Source organism: Sebastes fasciatus, chromosome 19 (assembly GCF_043250625.1).
Source record: "Sebastes fasciatus isolate fSebFas1 chromosome 19, fSebFas1.pri, whole genome shotgun sequence".
Taxonomy (NCBI): domain Eukaryota; kingdom Metazoa; phylum Chordata; class Actinopteri; order Perciformes; family Sebastidae; genus Sebastes; species Sebastes fasciatus.
The window spans coordinates 19,052,316-19,068,026 of record NC_133813.1 but is presented as its reverse complement, the minus strand read 5'-3'; the positions used below and the strand labels follow the sequence as shown (position 1 = coordinate 19,068,026).

At 39.9% G+C, this 15,711-nt stretch overlaps 1 protein-coding gene across 3 annotated transcripts in view; it reads left to right on the top strand.

The window, feature by feature from the left end:
* The window catches only part of pnpla7a (patatin-like phospholipase domain containing 7a), a 28,978-nt gene extending 25,262 nt beyond the window's left edge, over positions 1–3,716 (top strand). For 2 of the 3 annotated variants that reach the window (XM_074617569.1, XM_074617570.1), the window contains exon 36: positions 1,217–3,716. In XM_074617569.1, the coding sequence (XP_074473670.1) occupies positions 1,217–1,342 (126 nt within the window). In that variant the 3' untranslated portion in view covers positions 1,343–3,716. The remainder of the gene's footprint in view (positions 1–1,216) is intronic. The other variant, XM_074617571.1, reaches the window with a different exon arrangement.
* Positions 3,717–15,711: the final 11,995 nt, after the last annotated feature.

Genomic DNA, 15,711 nt, shown 5'->3' with positions numbered 1-15,711 from the left:
GTATTGTGTGTCTAACAAAGAAGTGTTACGTCTAAAACAGGATAAAACCTACAAAACTAAACTTCGCCAAAGAGAAGGGGAACCAATTGAGGTGTAAGGATTATTACACAAAACAACGGAGAAAAATGTCAATGGTGTAGTAAAGACATAATTAGTGAGAATGGAGTGGAAATGTCTAGACTCTAGAGAAATGCCTTTAAAAGGGACTATTTGTAACTTTCAGAAATGCTTGTTAACAGCGACACCTGTGGCCGTGAAATCAACGAAAGTCAGCGTCGAGCTCGCAGCTTGCTCGCTCTAAATAGACATGAACGAGCATCGCTCAGAACAGTGAGGCGACACACGTCAGATAAACCACAATATCATCTATATTTCACCTGCTTGGCAGTAATGTTAGCTGACCAGACGAAGGTCAGAGCGGGGCTCTGCAGCGAGTAACTTATCGTCTCCGCCGGCACCCGGTCGGTAACGAGACGATATAGTTTCTCTCTGCGGAGCCCCGATACTTCACAAGACACGGGAAACCTCTGTTGGTCTGGAGGAGCTGCAGCATTTATTTCTGCACAAACGTCCACTGTACATTCACTAGATATTCTCAGAGCTACGAAGTCTTCTACAGTGTGTAGTGAGCGCGCGTTCACGTGTATAGGTGGAGCGAGAACGCGCGCTCTGTCTGAGTGAAGGCAAGCAGCAGAGGAGACGTGGCAGCGGCCACACGCGAACGCGCATGTGTCCCGACCAGTTACATTTATACGCTTAAAAAGTTACAAACAGTCCCTTTAACTGGACATTTTAGAGTATGTTACTGCTATGATCAGGTGATCAGATCACATTGGAGATTGTTAAAAGATAGATTTACATTTCTTGAAATCTATCTTTATACAATATCATTATTGGTCACCTTAATTATTCCTTCTGGTCACAAACAAACAAAGATACCTTGAATTTTAAATTTCAAGCAGAGATCCCGTTGATTGTTTTTAAAAAACCCCGAAAGAGAACAAAATACTATTACCAATAGAAAGCAGTTGCATTGGACAAGGGCCACGTATCATAGTAGCCATGTTATTTGATAATGACCCATTCAGTAGAATTAATTATGCATTTCTAGCCACTTTTTCTTGAGAATTTGATTAGAATTGTAGAATATTATTCAGATGAAATGTAATTTGAGCCCGTCTCTTCACTGATACATAACCTTACTTCTGATTCTCAGGATGAAGAGCTGGAAGGGAGAGGTGCACGCCGCATTACCTCACTCACCGGCAGCCACGCCCAGACTCCCGCCGTCTCTGACAGTCCGTCAAACCGGGAAGTCCTTTCCAAACAGTCCATTAAGTGAAGACCGGTCTAACGAGCGCTGCCTGATCAGGTCGTCACAATTTAACCTGCCTGTCTTTTACCCTCCAGTCTGTCCCCTGCCCTTGGGACTGACAGCATGACTGTGATTACCATTTTGCCCTCTGTAACCCTGGCCTCGTTAGCTGCGTGGCTGACATAACAAATGGCAATACAGGCAGCAAATATCACATACACTCAGCTGCAGATTCTATGCATTCCTATTATACTCCAGCAGCTGCAAGTCTAATCATTTCTCATATTGAGACAGTCAAGAAGTACTTTCTGTAACTTTACATGAATCACAACACTCCAGTAGAAGATAGAAGGACGGAATATTTATTATATGAACATAGGTGAAAACACCTATCACACCTACATCACTCGCGGTTGATTACACTTAGATTTAAGGAGTTTCAACTAGATTTGAGATTTGCGTTAAGGAGTCAGGTCTCCTGAATTACAAAATAACCTTTTTTCCTCACTTCTCCGTTATTTAGAAACACATATAGTTTGCAAAAAAGAGAGTCAAACAAGCAGCACACTCCGCGGCCATGGATGTCAGCACAGCTTTGTCAAACCCAGTGTGCCAGGGACATGGAGGGAAGTAATGATTGCAATCCACTTCAAAGCACTAGTTTCCCTCTCAGCTTGGTGAGAGAGCCCCCCCAACCATCTGTTTTCTGGCTTGAATATATCAGACACAGACTGAGCAGCAGACAGTTTGGATCTGTTGGGTGAACTCCGAAGCTCAGTACAGTTTATGCACAGGGGCTATTTGCAGCAGCAGGACAGTTCTTCACAGGAACATGGTGTAACACAAGTTATTTGGCTTGACAAGATACTGTATGTTTTAGCTTTTTTTTTGTTTTTGTGATTTGGATCTTTTGAAACTGCCATTAAGATGATCAGATGTTTGTTGCATACATAATATATTAAAAAAAATTGAATAACTAAATATTTTCATATTTAAGCCAATAAGGTGTACAACCTAAGCCCTAGATGATTTTTTTTATGCACAAGCCACACCAGCTGGACAATCACTCCAGAAAATGCAATGCACAAAATGAACAAATACACTAATGAGTTGTTATATAGCCTTGTTTAACATGCATCTGTATGACACTTTACCATTTTTATAGAGTTAACTTAACCTCAGTCACACCTAGGGGCTGCAACTAACGATTATTATTATTGATTGATTGGTGTGATATTTATTTTTTTCAATAATAGATTGATCGTTTAGTCTTTATGTCAGAAAAGTAACAAAAATGGGTTTCAAAATTTCTTATAGCCCAAGGTTAAATTGTTTTTGTCTGACCAACCGTCCAAAAACCCAAAGATATTTAGTTTACTATAAAGAAATTCCAGGAAAAGCAACAAAATTTTGCTTCTGATCATTCATTAAATCATTAAATGTTTGGCATTTTTGCTTGATGAATGACTTAAACAATTAATTGATTATCATAGTTAGTAGTTTTGTGTTGATTGACTAATAGTTTCAGCCCTAATCGCCTTATTACCAGAGCCCTAACAATACTACATAACAAACATTTTTAAAGATGATTCCTTCGATTTGTTTCTGAAATAATTAAATCAAAATATATATACTAAGTGGGACATTTTTTAATTGAAAAACAAACTTGTCTGTGTTCTCTGGTCGACAAATTTTGTGATTGTTACTTTTTCTGTTAATGTTACCTACACGTGTTAAAATTCAAATATAGCTGCACTGAGCTAACATCAGCCGCGCAATTTATCAGTTAGGCTCTCATCATTAGAATATCAATGAAACTTTTCATGATTTCATTTTCCACAGCACCCTGTAAGCCTCACCGTATGAAGCTGTGATCTCAGCTAATGCTGGTGCTACAGTGCCTGCAGCCTTACACATATAGACAGTAGGAGAAACCCTGTGATAAACAATATGGGAATCCTATATGGTGTTGGTTAAATGGAGTCTCTACACAGAATGTTAGAGTAAGGCGGAGATAGGAAAATGTTGTTTACTTATGAGGTAATGGTGTTTGTACTGGTGGGGTTTTTTTTGTACTTTTGGGTGGTTTCCAAAAACCGAGCACAATGAATTGATGTTGTCTGGCAGAATGAATGTTTCACTACTTTATTAAATGGGACATGGTAATGGATGAAGTGCTGATGTAATGTGTGGAACTGTGCCATAAAGTTAATGTTACAAAGCCTTAGATGACCCTTACGGAAAAACAACCATGCGTGCCCTCATTTAGCATTAGTGTGCAATGATGAATGTTTACCAGTAAGCCCGTACTCTATGACATCAGTTACTTGTTTATATTTATGTTGTTTGATAAATATCATTTTTGATAATCAATTGTTACTAATAAACCACTGTGTTGTATTCTATGTGTCTTTCAATTTTCAATTTGACATCTGGCTTTGTATTTTGCGGTAGAAAAGAACGATTATTTCCATCTTTCATTAATGTGCGGATCATTTTTTCAATGAATTGTTTGGTCTATACAATGATGGAAAATAGTAAGAAAACACATCAAAATGCCTCAGAGAACCCTATGTCATAAAAAGTCATAATGTAGTACCGGTATTTCGAAAAAAGTCATAGAAAAGCTATAGTATGTTGGAAACTGTCATAAAAAAGTCATGGTATAGTATATCGAAAAAATAGTCATAGTATAGTATGTCGAGAAAAAAAGCCATATTATAGTATGTCAAAAAAAATAGTCATAGTATATTATGTCGATAACTTCATGAAAAAAATGTCATTGTATAGTATGTCGATAATTTTATGAAAAAAACGTCATAGTATAGTATGTTGATACTTTCATGAAAAAATTTCATATTATAGTATGTCTATAATTTTATGAAAAAAAAGTCAGTATACTATGTTGAAAAAAAGTTATAGTATGGTATGTAAGGCAAAAGTCATAGGACATATTAGTATAGTATGACATAAAAATAAGTCATAGTAGGCCTATAGTATGTATAATAGTATGTCATGGTTAGACCACGCCCAATTAACCTTCATTTTGATGTCAACTTTCAAACGTGAAATTTGGTGACTGCATCTTGCACTCTATCGTATCGACAAAATCTGTCCACAGACAGAAATAAATAAACACCTGGCAAAGTACTCAAAAACATCTCTGTGGTAGCTTCCGCTAGGTGTCTCCAGGGACACATTTTGCCATGATGACACACACACACACAGACTCACAATATCAGCCACACAGTGTCGCAGCTGGTAAAGACCACCATGGATGGATGCCACCAGTTCAGTAAGATGAGTAAATGTAGGATTTTCAGAATCAGAGATACAGACTGAAGAAGACATTTCATTTGTTTTATATCGAGCTCAACGAAGACTGTTAAAAAAAACAGATAATCATGAATAAAAAAAAAGAGCCATCACACCTGTGGGACTGTTTGACACACGCACGCAAGCACGCACGTATGCACGCACGCACACATACCAATGGATGATTAATCCCATCTTATTGATGTGTCCTATAATGAGCTTTTCCAATCCCCCACCCTCCCTGGGGAACGCAGACTTGCATCAGCTAATTAATGAACATGCAGGGGGGAATTTAGGTCACGAGAAGAGAACGAGAGGGGAATAAGTGGCACCAGCCTCGATCAATACATCACAAGGAAGAAAGCAAAGAGCCAAAAAACGGGATGAATGAGTACAGGCTCCCAGGATATTAGACTCTTTTGGACAGAAAGGCAAGGTTGACAGTGAACAAGAAGTGCCACAGTGCTGGTGTGTTGGCGAACAATGACCCCACTCTGGACTGAATTACTACGACAGGCAGCAAGAGATTTGGAGAGCCATTTATGGGAAAATGAGGCAGGGGAAGAGGGGCGACAAGGGGAAGTTTCTGCCCTCAAACAGACGGACAGTTTGATTTATAGAAGGTCATGTAACGGTCCAGGAACTATACAGTCTACGTCTCTCTTTCCATCTTTCCATCCATACAGCGCCACTCTTTTCCCTCCCTCCTTCTCGTTTCATCGCCTCTCATTCTTCTTTCCCTGCCTACAGGCTTTTGGAAAATGGGGACAAAAGGACTTAAACAGGTAAGTGGGTCACACTTTTTGTTGCTGTAGTGAAAGTACCTGTGTGATGCGTGAACACAAAAATAGAGTGTCAACACACAGAAAGGTCCCCTTATGAAAATGTATTAGCACCACTTACTGAACTTAAAATCATTACATGAAGGTAATATATATAATATATGATACAATATGTAACAAAGGAGCCTGTCACATTTTACAAACTAATCTAATTGTTCAGTAATAAAAATAGTAATTACTTGTCATCCTCCAAAGCTATACAGAAAAACACGAAACATCATTTATCTCCATCAACTATTCACTTGATTTTCTGTGTCCCACTGCTACGATTCTTCTTTTATTCCAACATTTTGACTGAAAATGGAATTAACCTAAGAAAATTAAAGAAGAATTCAGAGGGAGAAGGCTGTGTCAGAGTATTTACAGATGCAGTCCTGACAAAATATAACTTGGATGTGGGTTTAGGTTGGATTTGGGATTCTCCACAGAAGCACGGGAACCATTTCGGACTGATTTGTTAGGCCTTGCAGCTGAAATCATTCTGCCGCAGTCACTTCTCTTCACTACCCTCGAGTTCAGAGCTCCATCAGCCCGCAGCTACCACTTGTGTAAACCTTTCCCTCTCAGTATGCCTCTGACATCCATAACATGTGACACTTTGTTCCAGGACAGCGGCAGCAGCAGCGGCAGCGGCGGCAGCGGCAGCGGCAGCAGCAGCAGCAGCAGCCCATCCCAACATGCTCCCTTCTAAGTGAAAAAGCTCTCGATAGATGTGATTTTCCAAACTACGGCACCGGGGGTCATTTAAGGTAAATCTGTTCATTTTAGTGCTGCGTAGAACAGTAGAGAAGAATTTGCATTCCATGAAAAAAAGATATATCTATTCACTTGAATAAAGTTGCTGCAATAACAAATGGGAACATTGAAAAGAGCACTAAAAATTGAAGACCTTCAGAATTTGTATATATATATATAATATGTCTTCGTTAATATGTATTCATCATTCAGTTGTACTTAGCTCCACCCTCTCGTGTCCCTTCTGGTTGCAAAAATACCAAGATGGCGATGGCCAAAATGCCGAAATCGAGGCTTCAAAACGGCGGTCCACAAACTAACGGGAGATGTCACGGTGACTACATCAACTTCTTATACAGTACATGTTGAAAAAAACAAATGAAATTTGAATCTTACTGTGAGTGGCATATCAAGAGAGCAGAATTTTAAATAACCACACATTGTTAACTTTGTTGTGTCATGCATAGAAACTAAATGCCAAGTAGATCTGATTTGTGTCAGAGATACAAGATCCACTAGAGGACAGTAGTCATTTTTCACAGAAACCTTTCCAACAGCTTGCTCCATCAGCTCCTGGCTCCGTAGGGTCCAGTAATTTAAGGTTGTCCGTTATCTCTAGATTTTTTCCCTTTTTTTCGTCTCGGCTTCAATCTGTCTCAGCGTGAGTCAGTTGATCACTGCCGCCTCGGGCCTGTACGAGATGGAGCGATAAGAAAAAAAATGAGATTGTCTGTTGTTCCAGTAGAGACACTATCAACATGCAGCTGTTGCCTCCAGGTTGTTTTTTTTATAGTATGTGAGGACACCGAGGTGATGATTCATATTTTTACGTTACATAACACACCTCTCAGACAAACAGTAAATGAGGTGCTTAAACATTTACAATAAATGTAACACCCCCCTGTGTACACGACTGAAGCGCTATTACAGAATTCAATCTGTGCACGACTGAACTACTCTCATACACCACTTAAACACCTTCACATCACTGAAACACTCATATAGTCAACTACCACCTGATTACCTGATTTCCAACGACAACATGCTGAAAGAGGTGTGGAATTTGCAGCCCAGCTGTAAGCACCTCATTGTTGTGAGTGAGGGAATATTTTCTAGAGTGCTACTGTCTGACTGGAAATGAGTTAATATGCAACCACGGAAACAGGACACGAGGACGTAGGAATAACAAGAAAAAGCGTTCGCCCACCACACAGGTTTCTGCAATATAACACTTATTTGGAATACAGAATTTCTCTAAAACACATTTATATTTTGTCGAGGTGAATTCTGTTCTGTCTGATGTATTCTATGGGTTTCTTCACTTTTCTGGGTCTCCTTACTGAAATACAAGAACATTTCTCAAAATGCATATTTTAGTTATTGTCTGTTTATGTCATGGAAAAACGTATTCTATGAGTCCTCGCTTTTTCCCTCTTCTGTAGAAACTAATTCCATTGCAGTCGTGGGAGGTACTATCTAATAAAGTCAGGTATAATCTCCTTACTTATTTGTGCAGGAGGGTGTTAAGATAAATTCATCACTATGCCTGTTGTGTTTGTGCAAATGCCTGTCAACAAATTAAGTAGTAAACAATATGCAGCCCACATTTTAACGCAGAAATGTCACTTTATCTATAATGTCTATAATGTCGGCAGCAACAACCTGTACCACCGGTATCCAAGAATAAAAAAACACACATTCACGCATTTTTCTAGCTGGAAAAAACTGTCATCTCTACTGTTGTAAAGGTCAACTACAATCCACAGAAGAGAACAAACTTTATAATTAGCAGGATGGTGAGCTGATAAAAACACTCAAAATCTCTCATCAGCGCACTTTAAGTTGATTTGATATTGTTTCATTCCACATCACATCTCAAACTGCCCCCTTTCTTTTGAGCTATAAAGCCTCGCTAAAACAAGTTTGGAGATGTACAACAGAAAAGTACTGTGTGGGATATGAGTCTGCAGAAACCCAGAAACAATCTGGCTACAGATTTGTGTGTGGGAGTGCGGGTTCGTGTACTGTGTAATACGTTCACAGACGCACAGCATCGGGGGTCAGGATGAAAACAAAGATGGAGTCACAGCTGCTGGTTGATCCAGCATAAGGTCTGGGCAGAGCGGCTTTCAGCTTCCTGCCAGGCTAATAATATCCTGCTAACGCTGAAGATTGGGAACACGAGGTGAGAGCACCTCGCTGCCCAAGTACGTCACTGGGGTTTGCAGCTGCTAAAAGCGAATAACTTTTCCCCAGATAGAAACAGGGTCACAGGTTTTTGAATATGCACAACAGGAATACTCCCACGTACTTGATAGAGCCACAAAAAGAGAAAATAATGACTGCAATGACGTGAATAATGTATTTTTACACCACGCTTCTTCAGGTTTGATCACACAGACCTGTGTATTCTGGGGTTGGTACTTTTATTTTAGCAGCACACAGATGAAGAGGTGGAAATGCTGTTTATGGAAACACACTTTAACATCATTGCCAATTTGGCAATGATGTTAAAGTAAGTCTCTTGTTTTCTGATAGTTCAGTTACTTTTCCCACATATTTTGGGCCATGTGAAGCTGAATTCTCTCACTGAAGGCAAATAAAAACCTTCAACAGATGTCTATCACTTGACAAACAAACATCTCCAATTTAGATCAATTTAGAGTCTCTATTAAACCTGGCGTGCTACTATTTGAGAAGAAACCCTCAGAAACATGGGACATGATATTTTCAGGATATGAAACATCAGAATCCATTTCTGCAGCCAGACCTCATAAAACTAGATGAGAGCTCTGATTTCGACAAGAAAATCTTCACTCACGACGGAAAGATGTACCGCGGTGGAAGGGAGGAGAAAAGTTACTGATTGAAAAAAGAGGATATTGGAAAAGAAGCAGGAACTCGTAATGTAAAAATACCTTGAGATGCAGTTCAGTATAGAAGCATTCTGGCTTTATTAAAGTCGGTAAGAAAAGCAACCAAAGATTTTTTTCTCCATTAGAGGCTGTAGTCTCACTTCTTCTAATGGGTATTATGGTCAAATATAAAAGGCAAAAATAACTACTCTAATATTCAAAATGTCACCAATATTAGATCCATGTTTATTACAAATTATGTTAAAGGTACAGTGCGTTGGATTTGAGCGGCATCTAGTGGTGTGGTTGCAGATTGCAGCCAACTCCGCTCACTCCTCCCTTTCCAAGACTATATCAGACGGAGGCTGGCGGGACCACGGTTTTGCACTCTGCGGCTCACGTTACCACAGTTTTCACAAGCGTGTCGGAGAACTACAGTGGCCTTCAGGTATAATGTAAAAGCGTGCAAGGCTCTCTCTAGAGCCAGTGTTTGGTTTGTCCGTTCTGGGCTATACTGTAGAAACATGGCGGAGCAACATGGCAGACTCAGTGAAGAGGACCTGCTCCCTAATGTAGATTTGAAGAGTTCATTCTAAGCTAATAAAAACACAATGATTCTTAGTCTCAGGTGATTATACACTAAAGAAAACATATAGTTATGAATATTATATTTAATTTCTGCTAATAGATGTTACACACTGTTCCTTTAAAGGTCCCATATTGTGCTCATTTTCAGGTTCATACTTGTATTTTGTGTTTCTACTAGAACATGTTTACATGCTGTAATGTTAAAAAAAACTTTATTTTCCTCATGCTGTCAGCCTGAATATGCCTGAATTTACCCTCTGTCTGAAACGCTCCGTTTTAACGCATTTTGACGGAATTGCAATAGAATTACGTTGCTAGGCAACAGCTTGGGTCCATGTGTACTTCCTGTCAGCTGATGACATTCACATACACTGCAACCAGGAAATAAACTGGGACACATTCAGAATGTTTACATTTAAAATTGTGTCAAGGGTCTAAATATTATTATACTAGTATATTCGTGACGTCACGAATGGACAGAAATCCTGACAGCTTGTTTCAAATGCTGAGTTTCTGAATACGGGCTTCGTGTATTTCCCTGTGGATTGAGTGTTTCGATACTTTCACAGTATTTATATAGGACTTAAGCCTGCTTTATAATAAAAAAACATGAAAATCTCACTTTTTTTTTTATAATATGGGACCTTTAAATATGTTTCAATGTCTATGAATGACCACAGGTTCACATGTGTGCTTCACACCCTGTTAGTCAGAGCAATACTGTAAATACTGTTCCATTTTTTATTAGCGCTGTCATCAACATGGACTGTAGCATTGTCCTTCCCCTTGAAACTGGTGTGTGTGTGTTAAGTGTGTGTACCAGTGTTAAGGTCTAAGGGAGTGGACAGTCTGTCAGCACCAGGGTCTCCCATAGCTCACCCACCCAGCATCCCGGAGACCGCTCGTTTATCACTCTCTCCTTTCACGATCCGCCTGCCTGTTCATTCGACTGTGTGCTGGATGGGCTGTCAGCGCCTGCTTCCTTCCCTCCATGTTTCATCGCTGTATGTATTCACTCTCCCTCTCCTTTTTTTTTTTGTCCCCTCTCTGCTGTCCAACAACTCCACATTCAGCCACCATCTCATTCATGGGGTTCATTCATAGCTTACTAATCCTGTCCTTTAACATTTTCCTCTCTCCCCTTTTCCATTATACTCTCACTGCCCCCGGCTTTCTCCGATTTCTGTTTACGTTGCAGGAAAACCCGGCTTCCTACAGTAGAAATTGTCTCTCCCTCTCATTGTTTGCCAACCCACAGAGATCTGAGGCATTTTGGCAGGGCTGCCCTCAGAGGCATTAGGCCACAGTGAGTGAGAAACCCAAGTCAGAGAGAAATGACCTTTCCCCAGCTGAGCAGCGAGACAGAGCAGAGAGCTGGGAAGCAAAGGGGTTGAAATCAGATCAATGTGCCCTTTGTCATCTCGCTGTCGGCCCTGTCAGTCTGTGTATCTATCTGCCCATTTGTTGTCTGTTTGTTCGCCAGTATCTATTTTCTGTGTGTCATTTGTCTGTCTATCTGTCTGGCTATCTTTCTGCCTGTATTTCAATCTGTTTTGCCTGTCTGAGCAAGTTTACATAAAAGTGCCCGATATCAATATAACAATAAATTGGCTGATATTCTTATATTTCCTTTTTTTTTTTTACATTACTATTTATATATTAACTTAAAAATATTTTGTTATCTCAAAAATCTTTATTCTATTGTCCAAATTAAGGATTTTAAGAGTCAACACTAGCAGGTCTGCAAGGCTGTACTTAGGTAGACTGATGCTTTGAGCTAAATGCAAACATTAGTATGCTGACATGCTCAAAATAACAATGCCAGCATGCTGATGTAGAGTAGGTGCAACATTATATTTTAGGGTGCTAGCATGCTAACATTTGCGTATTAGTAAAACGCAAAGTATAAACAAATGAATATTTTTGACCTGATGATGGCGCTAGATGAGTTAAGGAATCACAAAAGTTATTACAATTAATCCTGAGGGGGGACATGAATGCGTTCACTTAAAAGCAAAAATGTCAACCTCGTGGTGGCGCTAGAAAATAAGTCAGGGGATCGCCAAAGTATTCAGGATACATCATCTGTGAACCATGAATGTCTGTACCAAATGTTGTACCAATACATCTAGTAGACGTTGAGATATTTCACGATAAGTGAAAACTGATCTGCTGCTGGTGGCGCTTGAGGAAAACTCAGGGGATCACCAAAGTCAGTAGGATTCATCCGCTGAGACTGTGATGAATATTTGAAAAATAACTATTAGATCAGGCTGCTTTCATACACCATTTGTAGCTATACCTACGAAAAGTAGTGCACTATAATTTGTGTCTATCCGGAAAAAATCGAATTTGTGTGTAATCTACGTAATCGTGAACCAGGAAGTATAAAGAGCAACAAACACCGCATAGGGAGGAGGTCGGGATGGATGGGTGGGTCAAAAAACACTGGACATACACCCAGTAGACCGGTGGTCGTACCCCATGTGAAACCAGAAGAGAACATTTATTTGTTTGTCACGTAATTTCCGTAATTACTTACACTTTCGGAGTTATTTTAAATCTAAATTTCCTAAACATTTCCTAAGTAGCTAAGTAGTTTTGTTGCCTAAACCTAACCAAGTTGTTCTGTTGCAGTCACGTAACTTCCATACTTTATTTACAGCACTTCCGGAGTTAAACAGTTTTGTTGCCTAAACATAACCGAGTCAGTCTTTTCCTAAACCCAATAAAGTCGTCTTGTTGCCTAAACCTAACCAAGTTGTTTTCCTGTGAAGACGGATGATTATTTTGAAAAGACTGTATGCATGTAACAAGCAGAAATTGACACGTGCTGGACATTCGTAAGAAAATGCACTAAAAAACGATGAATAACTTTTCGTAAGGTATCATACGAACCACTGTACGAGGATACGCAGATGATCTGGATCACCGTTGACCAAGCGACGGACTGACATTACCATCCCTAGAGCCATTCTGCTAGCATGGCTTAAAAACTCAAAGTTTTCTGAGTTTTGTTTTATGCAAGGTGAAACATGTTGCGCAATATCCATTTATTGAGGTAAACTGTCGTTCAGAGTTTTTCTTTAAGCATCGAGCAGCTATTATTTTTGTATATACACTTTCTCTTGGCTTAGTGCAAATGCTCGTCTCACACTTGATGTATGACAAATGTATCCAGTTATGCAAGAAGTGATTTTAAGGGGCTGCTGCATACAGTGTCATCAAATCAAATCAAATCAAATCAATTTATTTTTGTATAGCGTCAAATCACAACAGAAGTTATCTCAAGACGCTTTATATGTAGAGCAGGTCTATGACCGTACACCATAGTTTTGAGACCCAACAGGATCCACCAAGCGCACTGAGGCCAGGAAAAACTCCCCGATTACTGGGAAGAAATCTGGAGCAGAACCGGGCGCAGGGCGGGCGGCCATCTGCCGAGACCGGCTGGGGGGATAGATAGATAGAGTGAGAGAGAGAGAGAGAGAGATAGAGAGAGAGAGATATAGAAGCAGCCACAATAGCAGTCTAGCAGCTGTAATAACTAATACAAGTAGGGCTGATAACACAAAACCAATAGTGGTGGATGGAAAGAGTGATAATACAACTATCGGAAAGCCAGCACTGTCCAGCATCTCTCCTCAGTACGTCCATGTGTATTGGTGTGGGACGTCCCTGCGATCGATGCCCGTGCATTGGTTCCTGCAGCATCAGCATGCTTGCTGGGAGCTCTTGATGTCCCACTATACATGCATGCTACATGCTTTTTTTTGTGTTTTATCTGTTTTTCCATCTATGTGTCCCTTCACACATCACAGTCTGTATGTGTGCCTGTTTGTTTCCACCCAGTTTCTGCTTTTCTTTCTTTTTGTCTGTCAGCTCTTCTTTGTCACTACACATTCCTGTATACCTGCCTGTACCTCCAGCTGTCTCGCCCTCTGTCTGCCGTGGTTGTGCAGTGTATAGAGAGCTGCATCACATTCAGATTCATCATGATGTCCCTGGAGCTACAGTAAATCACCAGCCTCCCTGCGAAGGACACATTGTTCCAGATGGTTTTTGGTTATGCGCAAACAGAGTTCTCCAAATATGGGTGGTGCGTCTGTGAGAGTGAGAAGGGAAATCTATTGTCAGCTGATGTCTGGTGATATCAATGAGCTTTCATTTGTACACCCTTAGCGTTTCCTTCTCTTTTTCTTTTTCACATGCACACTAGAAGTGAATGAAGCAAGCACGGGTACATTTGTCTGAGTAAACAGAGACAAACAGGCTTCCATAATTCATCATTCAGCCTCTGGGAGGACAGCCAGTCCTTGCCTCAGCCTCTCATTCATCTACAGCGTAACACCGCTAGTGGAGCTCCGTTCACTCCGGGCAAAGCTTAAATATACCCAGTGGACACTTCCCAAAGAACCACTCAAATTTGTTTACATTCTAATACCTGCTAACGCTGCAGGAGATAAAGTCCCACTGGATCTGCAAATAACGCATTCATGCTGTTGTAGTCATAAATATTGAAAAAAATAATGAGCCTTTTTACAGTGTCTTAGATTGTTTTGCAGTTTTATATGATGCAAACATACCCAGATCATCATAATCACAGCTTGGCAGAGGTTTACCTATCCCCTTTTTTTTTTTTTTTTTTTTTACAGCTTATGGAAGTTGTAAGTACCCTTCAAGTGCTTTTATTGTCTTGAGGTAATGCCCTAGCGCGGAGACCATTTTTTAAAATGTTCCTGTCAGTGTATTCAAGGACAAAATCAGAGATTTTAGATTTGGCTGCCAAGCAGTAACCTTTTTTACTGAACGAAAATTCGCATCACCCTTTTCACAGCCTCTGTGTTTGTTCATGTTTTTGGAGTTTGATTTTCCAAAAAACTCATTAGCTCATTAAGGCAATGCTTTTCGGCAGCTCACTCTGAAATGTCAGACGTTGAAGGGTCCTTAAATTATATAGTTTTCAAAATGGTCCCTGCTTAATTAACAAAACTTTAAAAACTTACTTCGTTAAAGAGGACCTATTATGCTTTTGTGTTTTTTTTACCTTTCCTTTAATGTGTTATACAGTTATTTTGTGCATATAAAAGGTCTGCAAAGTTGCAGAGCCCAAAGTCCAGGCCAAAGGAAGTTACTCTCCCCCACAGAAACACTGCTCCTGAACTGCCTGAAACGCCTTGCTTGGAGTCCCATCTTTTCTTCCATAACGTGGTGATGTCACCAAGGAACACATTTGCATAATACCTGCTTAGCGGCTAGTTTGGCACACCCTCAAACAAAGCTAGTTACAAAGCTGAGCTGGAGCAGAGTCCGAAGAGTATGGTTCTGTTGATCAATCACAACAGTGTGGGCCAGCTGACCAATTAGAGCAGACTGGGCTTATCATACCTGAAAATGAGCATAACAGCTCCTCTTTAAAAAAATAAATGTGACTAAAATGTGCGTGAAGGGTGGGACAAATCTAAAACTACAGCTGAATGATTAGTTGTTTAACCAATTAAAAGAAAATTAATCTGCAACAATATTTGCAATAAAAGCAAAATGCCAAACATGTTGATTTTAGCCTCTTGAATGTGAGGAATTGCGGCTTTTCTTTCTTTTATATCATGGTAAATTGAATAGTTTGGGGGGTTTGGACTGTTGGTGAAGAAACAAACAAGAAACAAATAAATAGCAATTTGAGGACAATTTGACAATATCAATCATGAAAATATTAATAAGTGGCAGCCTTATTCAAAACTTACGCTCTGAAAAATGGTCAGCAACAATGCATGATTTTAGCTCTAGGAATGGCAGTGTTGGTCGGTTGGTCCACCACTTTTGTCCAGACTGAAATATCTCAACAACTATAGAATGGATTGGCATGACATTTTGTACAAATATTCATGGTCCCCAGAGGATGAATCCTAATGACTTTGGTAGTACTTGGGCTTTTCACCTAGCAGCACCTGCAGGTCAAAGTTTTCACTTATCCAGTGAAATATTTCAACATCTACTATGTGGATTGGCACAATGTTTTGCACATTGACATTTGTGGCACCCAGACAATTTATCTGAATGA